This window comes from Cebidichthys violaceus, unplaced genomic scaffold, assembly GCF_023349555.1.
Source record: "Cebidichthys violaceus isolate CVI_PGR_0920_01 unplaced genomic scaffold, fCebVio1.0.p SCAF_4, whole genome shotgun sequence".
Classification (NCBI taxonomy): Eukaryota; Metazoa; Chordata; class Actinopteri; order Perciformes; family Stichaeidae; genus Cebidichthys; species Cebidichthys violaceus.
In genome coordinates, this window is record NW_027176594.1 from 12,476,534 (window position 1) to 12,490,054 (window position 13,521).

Below are 13,521 nucleotides of genomic sequence, written 5' to 3' on the forward strand. Positions count from 1 at the left end.
TGCTAGAAATACATTTTTATTATTCTATATTATACAGCACATACTCAATGCACACATTTAGCACTAAATATGAGGCAAACATTGTGATCAGAAAGTGGGGCCAAATATTTTGAATGGAATATCTATGAGGACTTGGACCAGAGATGTTGCCAGTGAAATACAAAAAACACTTAGACTTGTTTTCCTTGAGTTTCCCCCATCATTTCTAACAGATATGATAACTGACAGGAACGCTGCAGAAATCTGCAGACGCGGTAGATAAACTTTAGAACCGAGTCCATATGAGCACTCAGACAACCGGTCAGACAGGTTTCAAACAGAAGAGGAAACAAAAAAGGACACGCCTCCATCCACTGCTGTCGTTTCCAGGATTTGGGGTGATAGCGGACAGCTGAAACCAGGAAACTCAAAACCAGCTTATAAATAATAATAAAAACATAACTACACAATTGTCCTTTAAATGACTACCAAGGTGGTCTCTTCCAGATGTCCAGTCGGCCTGTGGAGGCCACATTAACAGAGCAGAGGCTGTCATAAGATCACTGAAAGGCTGCTTGTCCAAACTGCAGCAACACGTTTTTGCACGAATCCTGATGAAACTCCAGCTGTGACAGTGCAGTGAAAGATTCTCGATGTGGCTCGGACACTAAATACAGCTACAATAAATAATCCAACAGGTCAAAGTCCCTTCTGACACAAAAAGAAGCAAATGATTTCCTGGTGGATTCTCTGGGCAACATGCAGTGTCATGAAATAAAAATGAAGTGCGACGCTGCTCTGCCTTTAATCACACAAACACAAACTGCTTCATCTTGCTGCATTTACACAGACTAGTCATTTCATCACAGATTCAATGATGACCAACTCAGTACTCAATTTGAGCTCCCTTCAATGACTCCCTTGCTTCGTGTTAAAAGCAGTACAGCATTTTAGAGGCTGGGACCAATTTCGATTAAAATCACTTCAAGATAGAGCGCGGTTGAATTTGAACTTGAATAAAACACATGTATGTGATATTATTGGCATGTTCGTTAAAGCAACTCTGAATTCCCTCCAATTCTTCACTGATGATTTTAAGCTGAGTCCACCCAGCTTAAAATCATATAATAATAATAATTTGAGGGCTGTATTGGGGGTGCTACAATATCAGCAAGGGAACTGTTTAACCGTATAGCTGCTTTAAAGATCGTGATGATACTCAAAGTGTTCTGAAGTAGCTGAGAGAAGATATTAAAGAAAAATTATGATGATTTTGATGAAATGTGACATTGCAAGGTAACAATTTCATGAGATATTATAGTTTCATGTTTATTCCACAGTGTAATACAAATTTAGAGAGGTGGCATGTACCTCTAAAAGATCCATAAATGAGCTTTCATCAATTACCTACATTGCAAATTCAATGATATTATTTGTATTGATTAAATTGACACAGAACTGATCTCCAACTTTATATTTTCACTCCATTAAACTATACACATCACATGTATTCTCACGAATAGCGTGAACTTATAGAAATAAAACTATTTTCTTCTGGTTATCATTGTCAAGCATCAGTTCATAATCAACGAGCAGATGAAAAGAGGAGGGGAGTGATGGAGAGGAGGTCAGGACAGGAGGAAGGGATGAGGACGACAGCAGTGTTGGTGGGGACGTTACAGACGAGGTGGGAACAAAGACGTGAAAGTGTGTTTGGCTCAAACTGTGAACCACTGTTTCAGTGAGGGTGTCACTACAGGACCACAGTGCTCCCAGCACCCCCTAACCCCACATCGACCTATCCAGGTTTCATTGTAACTGCTCTTAGCATAAAAAAACATGCTTTACCGGTGGAGATTTGCACATGCTGACAAACAGGCAATGTGGTTCTATCCCCGCAGACCCCCTAAACAAGCTGGCAAGCCAAGCTTTTAAAAAGTGAAAGGAGCCCGAGGACTCTGAAAAGCACCAGTTCTGAGGTGGAGTTGGTTTCTAATTGTACTTGTGGGAGAGGTGGGCAATCTGTCTCTAGCATTAGCTCATTTAAGTCAGCTAGCTAGCTAATGTATGTTGTCGTAAACATTTTACAAACATCTGGTAGTACAACACTTCCTGCCTTGTCTTGCAAGCTGTCTGTGATTTTTTTTTTGTTTTTGTGGAATGAGATACATACATGAAACTACAAATTTAAGACTGAGGCTAACAACTGAAGACGACCGCTGCCTTCATGCAGAGTGCCATCTTCTGTTACTGTGGAACTAGATTTACACTGCCCCCAAACGGACAAAGAACAAAAACAATTTTTTCCCTCTTCAGTAACAACAATTCTGGGAACAAATGGAAAAGGGTTCACTACTATTGTTGCCAGTTGGCTAGCATGTTAGCGGTTAGCTAGCCAGCTGCAGTAGTTCACCAACTAGCACAGCGAGTAGTCACCACATCACCAGCACAGCGGCCGACACACAGCTGCAGCTTCCTCTTTCTATGTTAACGTTAAATTAAAATGGGAAGAAAAAAAGCAGTGTGATCGACACAAGATTCTTTGGTTGACAAAAATGAAGGGGTGACTGGAGGTTTTTTCTGCCCACTGTCTACAGGTAAGTGCATAATGAAACGTGTGTTTGTAGACGGGAAGGGCCTGGAAGAGCTGATAGATCCAGCAGCTACTGCTGAGGATGTGGTTTTCTCAAACCCTGCATCTTAAACTCACTTAATGTAAGAGCCATATTTTGTGAATTCAATACTTTGCCAATTCAATTGCATTTTATGAGTCCAGGGGTCATGACACCACCCCAGTTCCATCATGAGTCGCTTTCTCTACGCACATTGTGCTCATGAATAACAAAGTAAATCAGACAGCTACTGGACACTGATGCGGTGTTACAAAGACATGCATTTGTCATAAGGGGGAGTGCACTTGTGTGTTAACAAGGACTTTCTGATTGCCAAATAGCAACACACACACACACACACACACACACACACACACACACACACACACACACACACACACACACACACACACACACACACACACACACACAAGAAATGGAAGAGGAGGAGGGTAGGAGCGATGGAGAGGGGGAGGAGAGTGAGGGTATATGAAGGGCCAGATACAAGTGTTTTAACACAACGCAACAACCTGAGACTAGTGTGGGGGAGTTGGTGGGTCGGAGGGTGACAGAGACAGGGAAAAGGAAAGAGAGAAAGACAGAGTGATCATCAGACCGATATTTAGAGAAAGAGAGAAATAGTGCAACAAAGATAAGTAAAGCGAGAGACCTCAGTATGGGAGAAAGAAAGAGGGAGGGCAGAAAAAGACGAGAGGAGAGGGATATAGGATGGGGGAGACTGGAGTTAAGGAAGGGAGGGAGGGAGGTGAGAGAGCAATGAAGGGAAGATTTGAGAGGAAGAATTGAGACAAAGGAGCAGTAGTGCTTTCATGAGTACGGCTGTGGAACTCCATATCCTGGTCTGTAGATGGGTCTCCCTGTTGGCGACTGAGAATTGGAATACGCGGGCCCGGCTGGGTAGCTGTAGCCGCCGTAGCTGTAGGAGGCCGGGTAGGGTGCAGGGCCACTCTGGGGGTGGCTCGGGGTGTACTGGCCAAATGCTGAGCCCGGGTGTGGGGCAGGGAAGGAGGGCGGGGTCGGGTAAGGGCAGGCGGATGAAGCCGGAGGCCCGAATGCGGGCCTGGGGCCGGAGTAGCTCCCTGCTGGGGTGAAAGGTGAGCCGGGACCTGGGTACGGAGGGAACTGTGATGGGGTGTTGGCTGGGCCGGAGCCTGCTGCCGCTGCAGGGGGGTGGTTGGGTGGGGAGACGGGGTACGGGCTATAGGGGAGACCGGAGGAGGCCCCTGCAGACGAGGTGGCCGGCTGCGAGGCGTTTTGGTAGCTGGAGGACTGAGCTGTGGAGTTTGGCTGCTGCGGATTTGTCACCGTTGCCGTTGTTGTCTGTTGATTCCATGGTGAGGGGGTGGCAGCGGGGTCTTGGCTGATGCCTGTTGATGGTGTCATGGTGTTGGGAATGCCTTCGCTTCTCTGTCGTAGGATCTCCTGGAGTTTCTCTATCCGCACCCGTCTTTTGTGAGCGAGGGATCGCAGGGAGAGGAAGCGATCAAGGAAGGGGTCCAATGGCAGAGAGCCCTCCAGAAACTCATCGGCCAGAGCCTGCAGACAGAGACACACAACCGGGGACAGAGACGCTTACTGCTGAGCAGATCAAACTAGTACTAAACTCAAGATTGCATCATCAGGCTGTTTATACAAGAATTTAAATCTGTGCTGCAGGTCTACAAACCTGTGAAGGGAAGACATCTTTATGTCCCAAATCATTATACCTCTACAGTAAGTACAGTTTCCTTTCTTTTTACTTCCTCCAAGCACTGATTTATGCTGGCTGACAAAGGCAAATGTTCTACAACTAGGGATGGGAACCGAAACCTAGTATTAAACGGGCACCGGTGCCAAGTTATTAAAGACCGGAGAATTGATAAGCTCTGACGTTATTGTTGCTTTTTAGTAGTTGTTTTTTATGTTTTGGTGTAATTTATTGTCACGCTGCAGCATGTCCTCTGCTCTCTGTGACACACACGCCGCACGCACAACAGGAGAAATGACTGATATCTGTGTTCTTCATTCTTTATAAACTTCACTCAGAAATGTTATTTATTTTATTGTCGTTTTAGATTTATTTCCAGTGAGATATTAATGACTTCATCCATTGACTTTGCAACATTACTGTTGCTGCTCAGCAACAACATTTAGTTATATGAAATATGAATACATTTAAATTCTGTTCTAAATGTATTCTTTTTTTTATATTAAAAAGCAAATATTTAGTAATGAAAAAGAACCGATAACAGTTTCCATGAAGAAAAGCATCAATAAAATCGTAATGATATCAATCCCTAGCTACAACGGCTCAATACATTTCCATTTGAAACGTGCTACAGCTTCAAAAACAATGCCTATTCAAAAACACACACAAAAATCTAAAACATCAAAAACAGGCTGTGCAAATGAAATAACGTGCTGCAGAAAGCCAAAACAAATACATTAACAACGAACACGCAGCAAATACATAAACCATGCCGAAAAACGCTGCATTTCCAGTCAACACAACGGAAGCTCTCCAGGCCTCTAGGGGAAGCACCACGTGGAACAGCTCTTTTATCGACTTGAGAAAGAGAGACCAGATGAGTGAGTTTGTTTTTGCAGCAGGAAGAAAAGAGGAGTAAAGAGGAGGCATAAAAAGCTATGTATGCTAGTCCTTTTACAATATTATAAAAGTTGGCATCGTTTCTGAATTTGCAGTGTTTTTGTGGATTTCTGATGCACGTTTTTTCATTTACAGCACATTTCCGCTGTTGAATCTCTTTTGGATTTTCCTATGTTGCTTTGAATTGGCATTGTTTCTGAAGCTGCTGCACATTTCTCCCTTATAGACATTTTTTGGACCGTTTCTAGCACCAGAGCCGGTGAATGTTTTTTAGAAAACTTGTAAGCCATTGTTTTATTGCCTAAAGAGCTATCGTCACAAATAAAATAAAATTCTCTGGGAAACACATGCATCATTCCACAGTGCGAGTGTGTGTCTGTGTGTTTGTTTATTAACAGTTCTGACCTCTGACTCTGCCTCTGTTTTGCTGCCCTCTGTCTGTAGTCTGGAGAACAAAGCCTCTGGGGACACCTGACCCACCATCCCATCTGAGGACAAGGACAGCGTTAATGAGGGAAACAGACATACCGTACAGAGTGAGAAAGAGAGAGACGAATACAAGCACAACATATTGTATAGACATATACACACACATTAAGATATATCAATAATAATGTGTTAATGTTCAGATTGCTGTTATAGTGAACTGTCCAAATATTTGGACCCATTGTATTTTGATGCTTTGGCAACAGAAGAGACACACAGAGCAAGAGAGACAGAAGGAGAGAGAGCGAGAGCGAGATTAGGAGAGTGAAAGCGAGAGAGAGAGAGAGAGAGAGAGAGAGAGAGAGAGAGAGAGAGAGAGAGAGAGAGAGAGAGAGAGAGAGAGAGAGAGAGAGAGAGCGAGAGAGAGAGAGCTGGACAGCAGAGAGTCTGTGGTTAGTTCAGACTGTAATAGCTGGACTCTAAAGTGACTCCAGTCACTGGTTAAAAGTCTCACATCCCTCACTCCATTTATTCATCCACCCTTTGTTCCTCCCTGCCTCAAGATTCACTTCACTGTCCCTCCCTCCTACCTCTCAGGGAGCAGTGTTGTCTGTAGGTTTCTCTGATGGCCTCCAGCTGAGAATATCTCTCCACCAGTACCTCCTTCTCTGACTCTAAACGAGGCTTCATGTCCAGGTTTTGCTCAGCCAGGCTGCGATTTGATGCCAAGGCCATCTCTCTCTCCAGCTGAATGTTCTGGATCTAGGGGGAAAAAAAACAAGCATCAGACTATGGCAGCTTTACATTTTAGCCATTTTGTGGATACCACTAAATGTAGAGCTGGGTCAGTATCACAGAGTATTACAAAATACAAAGCTGACACCAGAGGCCTGTACTTCAAAGAGAGTTCAATATACCCACGGTATCTTTTTGTTATCTCGTACGACAATTTGACCGCATTCTTTCAGCTGGTGTGAAACAGACTCATTGGAAAAAACTAAAATCACAATTCAAAGTGGTACCACAGCATACGTGCAAAATAGCTGTGGCAAAGAAACGCAAGGCGATGCATAGTTTGTTGGACTGTAAGCAAACAGCTCAAAAAAGTGAATATATAATATGAATATATGCTATATTTTCTATATGACAAAATATGCTGATTTAGTGTTATTGTGGTTATGTAATGTAATGTATGGTGCTGTTAGATTGCTGCTCGACGGCCCTGTTAGAACTGGTACGTGATCCCTTTACCTCAGTAAAAAAAATGCTAAACATATGGAGCTTTTTCCCCATCTGTATTCAAAAGTGTGTTCTTCAATTTGAGCACCTTATTTCTTGATTTCACCTCAGATTTTGTAATGCTCTCCCTCAAAATCCTGTCCTCACACTCAAATAGACCCTGCTTGCCATGGCGCTGTAGCCCGGCATGAAGTGAATCCCCACCGTAGCATTGAGAACAGGCTTTAACCTGAAGTTACCCTGCTGACCTCAAATAACATTTTGTAGTTCAGGGCTCTGGTCAGATTCAGCAAAACCATATCTGTAAAAGGAAACGAATGGCTTAATGGGAAAACTATTTTTTGATTGTTTACTCTTAGATTTCAACTTTCAAGCTCATATCTAGTGCTTGTGGACAGAGGGCACAGCGAGGCACTTCTGGAGAGTGGTTTCACATTAGAAATGAATGTTAGAAAAGATGGAATCATGTTGTTTTGTCGAGGCACTCTGGGTAAGGCGCCCAGGACTTCAGGTTTTCTCAGCTTCACAACAGCTGTTTGCTGTCACCGTAGCGGCTCTCTTGTACAGTCGCTCCACAGGGGGACTCCACTACTCATCATTCTCAACCCCGTCATATGTTTTTCCCCCAACACGCAATGATTGTTCTTTTGCATTTCAACTTGTATGTTGTTTACATTGATCGCCATTTCATCTATGAAGTAAACAAGCCTGCCTGTCCGTTTTCTCGTGGCGCTCTGTACTTCAGCCCCAGGACTGTGCGACAGAGATGGGCGGAGCAGAGCGAAGTCAGTAATGTTGCTCGATGATTTCACTGAAATAATGATTTTTTTTTTTATTTTACGGTTGCAAGCAGTGGCCCTTTCGGGCAACTGGCTGCATTTTACTGGCCTAACGTAGACGTGTCATTTTGGCAGGTTTCAGTGTTACAGTTGCAGTACGGGAGACTGGGGGCAACTGCAACAAGGAGCAGTTATAACATCTCAAATTGCAACAATCAGACCTAAAAATGAACAGATTATTATTGAACAATATCATTTAATAACAGCAACCACATTAAACTGTATGGAATAAATGTACAGGTTCCATAAACCTTGTGAAGTGAATTTCAAGTATGAATACATACATATACACACACACATATATATATTCTATTATATTCTGTGGTTACCAAAGAAGGAAAGCATTACTCACTTCCCCCACCCAGAATGTCCACTAAACTAGAAACAAGGCATATCATTCATTAGCATTAGGGTGGTTTGTGTCATTTGATTTACCCACACTGAGAAGGTCAACTAACCAAACACCCTGCAAGGATTAATGACTTCAAAATCAAATTCCCAATTCACAAAACACTTGTCATTTTAGAGTTCAGCCTCTCGAAAAGCTGAAACATACTGCATTGAAAAAATGAAGGCCAAATGGAAAGTGAATCATAATTTGTACCTCGTCAGACTCCAGAGCCATAGACTCCACCCTCTCTGGGTTGTCCAGGAGCTCCTGGAGCTCTGATTGGCTCAGGTCCTGGAGCTTCTCCATTTGATTTGCCAGGATGGCTGTCTGTCACAAAGGAACCAGGAAATAAGAGTTAAAAACAATGTTTGGAAACATAAAGTGGACAGTCAGAGAGGCCCAACCTCTGTATCTTAATACTACCACCGTTGAGTAGATAATTAATAGCCATGGACTTATTGGGCCATTGTTAACAAATCAAGGCAAAACAAACCATATTACATGCAGCCACTCCCTTAATAAAATAGCAACCAGTGGTAGGTGACAAATGTGGGCATTTTTTGTTCATAGCAGCGATGGTAACATTTGAATTGCACAATTTTGTACACAGTTGACTTAACGATAGTGTTATAGTTAGCTTTAAAGTCATACTACATTCATCCTCTCGAGTTAAGTGACTGCAGGCCACAAAACAGAACAAGCTGTTCAAACGAGCACTGGTAACAGCGAAGCCACACACCGGGTAAAAATAAACTGGTACTTACAAGACGCTAGCAAACCAAGTTGAGCCCGACACTGACTGGTGGTGACATCCAACACCAACTATTTATCTCAAGTGATAGGTGACGTGACACGTCCTCGGGATCTCCGACCAGCCCCGACGGAATCCAGCTGAACGAAAAACTGCCGACTCGTTTTCGACGCACTTTGACCGCTGAGCTAACTAGCTACTCGGCCACGTCCAATCTCACCGGACGGTTCCGCGTTAAACGATATGATGGCAACAACAGTCTGTATGATCGCAATGTCAGGCATCTAGCCACCGCCAACTTCGAGGAAAGCCCAGCGATTTGGCAATGAAAAACGGAGCCCAGAATGCCGCCACTCGGTCCTGACGAACACTATCAAACGCCTCTGTGTTCCGGCAATGCTAACCTTAATAATCACACGACTTCAGTCGACAAAATGTGTTGGAAAATGACAAAATCTTCACTAAAATAGGAAAGTTTCACTCCACACTGACAGAAACCGCCGCCATCTTGGGAACTATCCACAATCCATGGTTTGCAGGGGTGTTCGAACAAAATTAAAATATTCTAAAACGGCACAGTTGAACTGTAACAAACTCCTGATTCATAGTAACACATATTTTAAATACATAGTATTTGCCGACACATTTCTGTGCAATTAGATTTAACTGGGCCCATTGTCCCTCTGTTGTCCCCTATGTCGCAAGGTAATGGTGGGGTCCCGTGCTCAGCTGATACAAGGGAAACCCCTATGTGACGGTAATGTCCCGTCTACTGCTGCCAGTGCTTCTGTCGATGGCTAAATATCCGTCACCCTGCTCTGCTGGAGGAGCTGCACGCCACTATTTTCTTCAGAAACGGCTCCACATTTTAAAAATGAAAATATTATACAAGATAGAAAAGAAATACATTGGACTGTGGAGACAGGTTTATTCATCCGCTTTGGTTGCCTGTGGGAAGATAAATGACTTCTAACTACACATTTAGCATTTTGGCAAGGTGGAAAGTTTATGACCACTAGCCACATGATCAGATGCCCCTCTTGGACACAATGCATGCTGGATGTCAGGACATATCTGCAGAAGATTGCTAGAGGTGGATCAGGCATGCAGAATCTTTTCCAGGTGAATTGCAAGAGAAGACAGAAGATGTGTTGTGGATTGGAACACATACAGACAGTCTTGACTGTTGTATTTCTGTATTTGTAGGTTCCTATACAAGTCTGAAAATGTATGGTTCTCTATCGCCTTGGATGTGAGATTAGCAGCTGCACTGAGCTCCATGTCAATAATGTGTATTGTATGTACCTTTAATGTACTTTGGAGAAGCCAAAGAGGAGAGGTGTGCAATAAAGTCAATCTAATCTAAAGAGAAATGTCTGAGAAGTTTTGAAAAAGTGAACTCAGTATAAAGTGTGTTGCCAACTGTAAAAAGAAATAAAGACCAGTAATATTAGCAGCCATGGTTTTATGCAGAGTTTTTTTATTTTGATAATGTTGTATATTCTCTAAATGCAGTTTTAGAGAATTTGACATCATAACAAGAATACCAATTTTGGTAAGAAGTCATAAAAATATGTCAGCACAAATGTATCAACTGATGAGATGATGAGAAAATCTGTATTATTATAAGCCTTCAATCAGTGAAACTGTTTTAGATTATTATCCTGAAGGAATAACAAAAAATCAATGAACAGCAACAATCAACAGTGAATTATTAGGAATATAAAAATGACAATGTTCATGAGATGTAAATTAAAAGAAAAAGGAGCAACATAAAGCCAAAGACAGACCACCCCAAGTGTAAGATTAAGACCCACAGCTAAAGAGACACATAAAGTACAGTAGGTAAGATAAGGTAAAGAAAAAGTGAAGGTGCACAAGTCTCTATTTCATTAGACATTTAGCCTCTCAGTGGTTACAGGAATAAGAAAGGCTAGTGTGTTGCTTGTGTCTTTGTTTTGAGCATTCTGTATATCAACCAACAATAATAATAACACTGCTTGACCTTTTAACAGACAATCTCAGTGTGGCAGACTGTATTTTCAATTTAATAGTTGCATAAAATTAAAGCAATTGTGTAAAAAGCGATCGTTAAGAATTCAGTGAAAACTTTTGAAGCTGCAGAATCAGAATCGGTTTATTGTCTAGTAAGTTTGCACATACAAAGAATTTGGATTGGTGATTGCATAAATGCAATTTAAGTCGTATACAGTTGCCAATGAAGCATCATCAACTGATTAAAAATATCCTACCCTGGACAGAGTAGAAGCTGCTCTTTAGTTGGCTGCCCACGCCCCATCTTGGAAACACTTGTGACGGTTCAGAGTATGGAATGACACCATCAGTCATATGAACAGTGTATTGCATGGCACCAGTTAAAACCACTTGAATAAGACACATTTTTTCAGCAAAACCTGAGTAAAAACACTATAATGTTATTTATTACAGCATTCAGCCCTGCAGTAAATGCCATCTTTGTGAGGCTTATATGCAAGGCTTTGTGCAAGCTGTTTGTTATTTTGTCCCCCCAACATACTGTACATGAAACACAGACACAAGCTACTGCTCAAAAATTATCATTGAGTTGACTATTACAGATGTTCATATTAGTGCTCTGCGCTACATTTATTTTCTTTAGGTTTGAATTGTTAGAAAAAACCCATAAAATATCTTTAAAGATATTAAAGTGAATACAAAATGTACTAAGTAAGTGTCATTGAGGTAACCAATATAGACTTCCAGTAAAAGGCTATGTTCTCATAAAAATGCAATTACATCAGGTCTCTTCAAAACATTTTTAGGATAGCTGCTGTTGGTAAGACAAAGGTTACTATGTTGTAACCACAGTTCTAAGCACAGACGGAGCGCTCTACTGGACACAAAGGATAATACTTCCCTCCAATCATGAGCGAGCGTTTGACACTGAAAATTTGCGTAAGCATACTCAGCCAATGAGGATGTGTCTACCTAAATACATGCGGACCCCACAGTATAAAAGGCAGCACACCCTGCTGCTGAGCTACCTGACACCCTCTTCAGCGAGCACCAACCCGATGAATGCATGCCTTGCAGTGGCATTACATTGACCAAACCACACTGATTCTGAGATGCACTCAGAAAGCCATCTCTCAGGCGTTTCTTGGATAGGGCTTTACCGGCCACAATATCCCCTAAGCACACATACAGCTGTTCAGTGTGTCTCATGGGGGCCATGCATTCACCATAATATGTCATCGCAAAAACTGTTAAAAGCAGATGTAACTTTGCCTCACAGTCCACCACTTGGGGTGGAAGACAGAAATCATCCAGCTGTATAACCCTGTATAACCCTATCACCCTTAAGAATTCCTTAAGTTACTGTAACGGTGTGTTTACAGGTCTCTGTAAAAAATCAATCAGAAAGCTGCAGCTGATTCAGAACGCTGCAGCTCGAGCCCTCACTAAGACCAAGAAAGTGGATCACATCACTCCAGTTCTGAGGTCTTTGCACTGGCTTCTTGTCGAACAAAGAATTGACTTTAAAATCCTGCTGTTGGTTTATAAAGCACTGAATGGTTTAGGGCCAAAATACATCTCTGATCTGCTGCTACCTTATGAACCATCCCGACCCCTTAGGTCGTCTGGGACCGGTCTACTTTCTGTTCCCAGAGACAGAACTAAACATGGAGAAGCAGCGTTCAGTTTTTTTTCTCCACATATCTGGAACAAAGTCCCAGAAAGCTGCAGGTCTGCTGAGACCCTCAGCTCCTTTAAATCAAGATTGAAGACCTTTCTGTTCAAGGATATTAATCAATTTCCTGCATTTTACTACTGTATTTTATTTTCTTACACTGCTTTTTGGTGTTTTAATGACTGTTCCTGTTTTTAATGTTTCAATGAATGTTCTTAATTGTTTTTTAAATTGCCTTATGTTTTGATGCTTTTAATGGTTTTATGTGAAGCACTTTGAATTACCTTGTTGTTGAAATGTGCTATACAAATAAACTTGCCTTGCCTTGCCTTAAGTTCTTTGGAACAAAGAAGGGGTTTGATAGCAGTTTGATAGTAGCCCTGCTTCCGTCACCACGAAGCAACAAGCAACTGTGGTGTAACAACAGGGCGGTCAGATCACATACCCTCTTAGCTGAGGTCAGTGCAAACAGTGCATCACAGGATGTTGCCTCCTGACTCCCCTGCACAAACCTTTACACAAGAGGGTGGCCAGTAGCTTGAGGAAGTTGCTCCCTAGCAAAGGCTGCACCGTTATACGTAGTCTGTAGTCTGCCTGCTGCAGGGCCGTCTGTCTGTGGTCCTACAGATTGGCACTCAGCTTGCATAGCTCCCAGATACTCAACCTGTTGGTTTGGTAGTGGGCTGCTCTCCTTCCAGTTCATTGTGATCCCACCTGGTTAGTTGCAAGATCACTTGGGTTGTGTGGAAAATAGCCCATTCTCTGGACCTAGCCATGATTATGAGATTTTCTCCGCTCAATCAGTTAAACTTGGCCATGCGGAGGCGATGCTGGGAGAAGTGCAGGCAGCCGGGGGCATGGGTGCCCTATCCCACCCACTGTCTCCCCTTCTCGTTATCGCATTGTTACTCTTCGCCTTAGCCTTCCTCTAAGGGTGAGCGAGCAGCAGATGATAGATGACGTTTAAAGCACTGAGTGACGGATGAAATCGTTCCAAAGAGCCCCT

The 13,521-nt window shown here is 42.6% G+C and overlaps 1 protein-coding gene across 1 annotated transcript; it reads right to left on the reverse strand.

The window, feature by feature from the left end:
* On the reverse strand, positions 1-9,342 carry vps37c (VPS37C subunit of ESCRT-I). Its single transcript, XM_068726937.1, has 5 exons — positions 8,859-9,342; positions 8,308-8,421; positions 6,216-6,387; positions 5,605-5,687; positions 1-4,148 (listed from the first exon to the last, which is right to left on the reverse strand). The coding sequence occupies exons 2-5, from the start codon at positions 8,398-8,400 to the stop codon at positions 3,420-3,422; spliced, it is 1,077 nt and encodes a 358-aa protein (XP_068583038.1). The 5' UTR covers positions 8,401-8,421; positions 8,859-9,342; the 3' UTR covers positions 1-3,419.
* Positions 9,343-13,521: the final 4,179 nt, after the last annotated feature.

Excerpts from the sequence above, each read along its gene's own strand:
- vps37c (XM_068726937.1), bottom strand. The coding sequence starts at position 8,400 with ATGGAGAAGCTCCAGGACCTGAGCCAATCAGAGCTCCAGGAGCTCCTG. Across the intron at positions 6,388-8,307 it reads TGGCTCTGGAGTCTGACGAG|ATCCAGAACATTCAGCTGGA; the intron begins GTACAAATTATG and ends TTTTCCCCCTAG. Across the intron at positions 4,149-5,604 it reads AAACAGAGGCAGAGTCAGAG|GCTCTGGCCGATGAGTTTCT; the intron begins GTCAGAACTGTT and ends CTCTGTCTGCAG.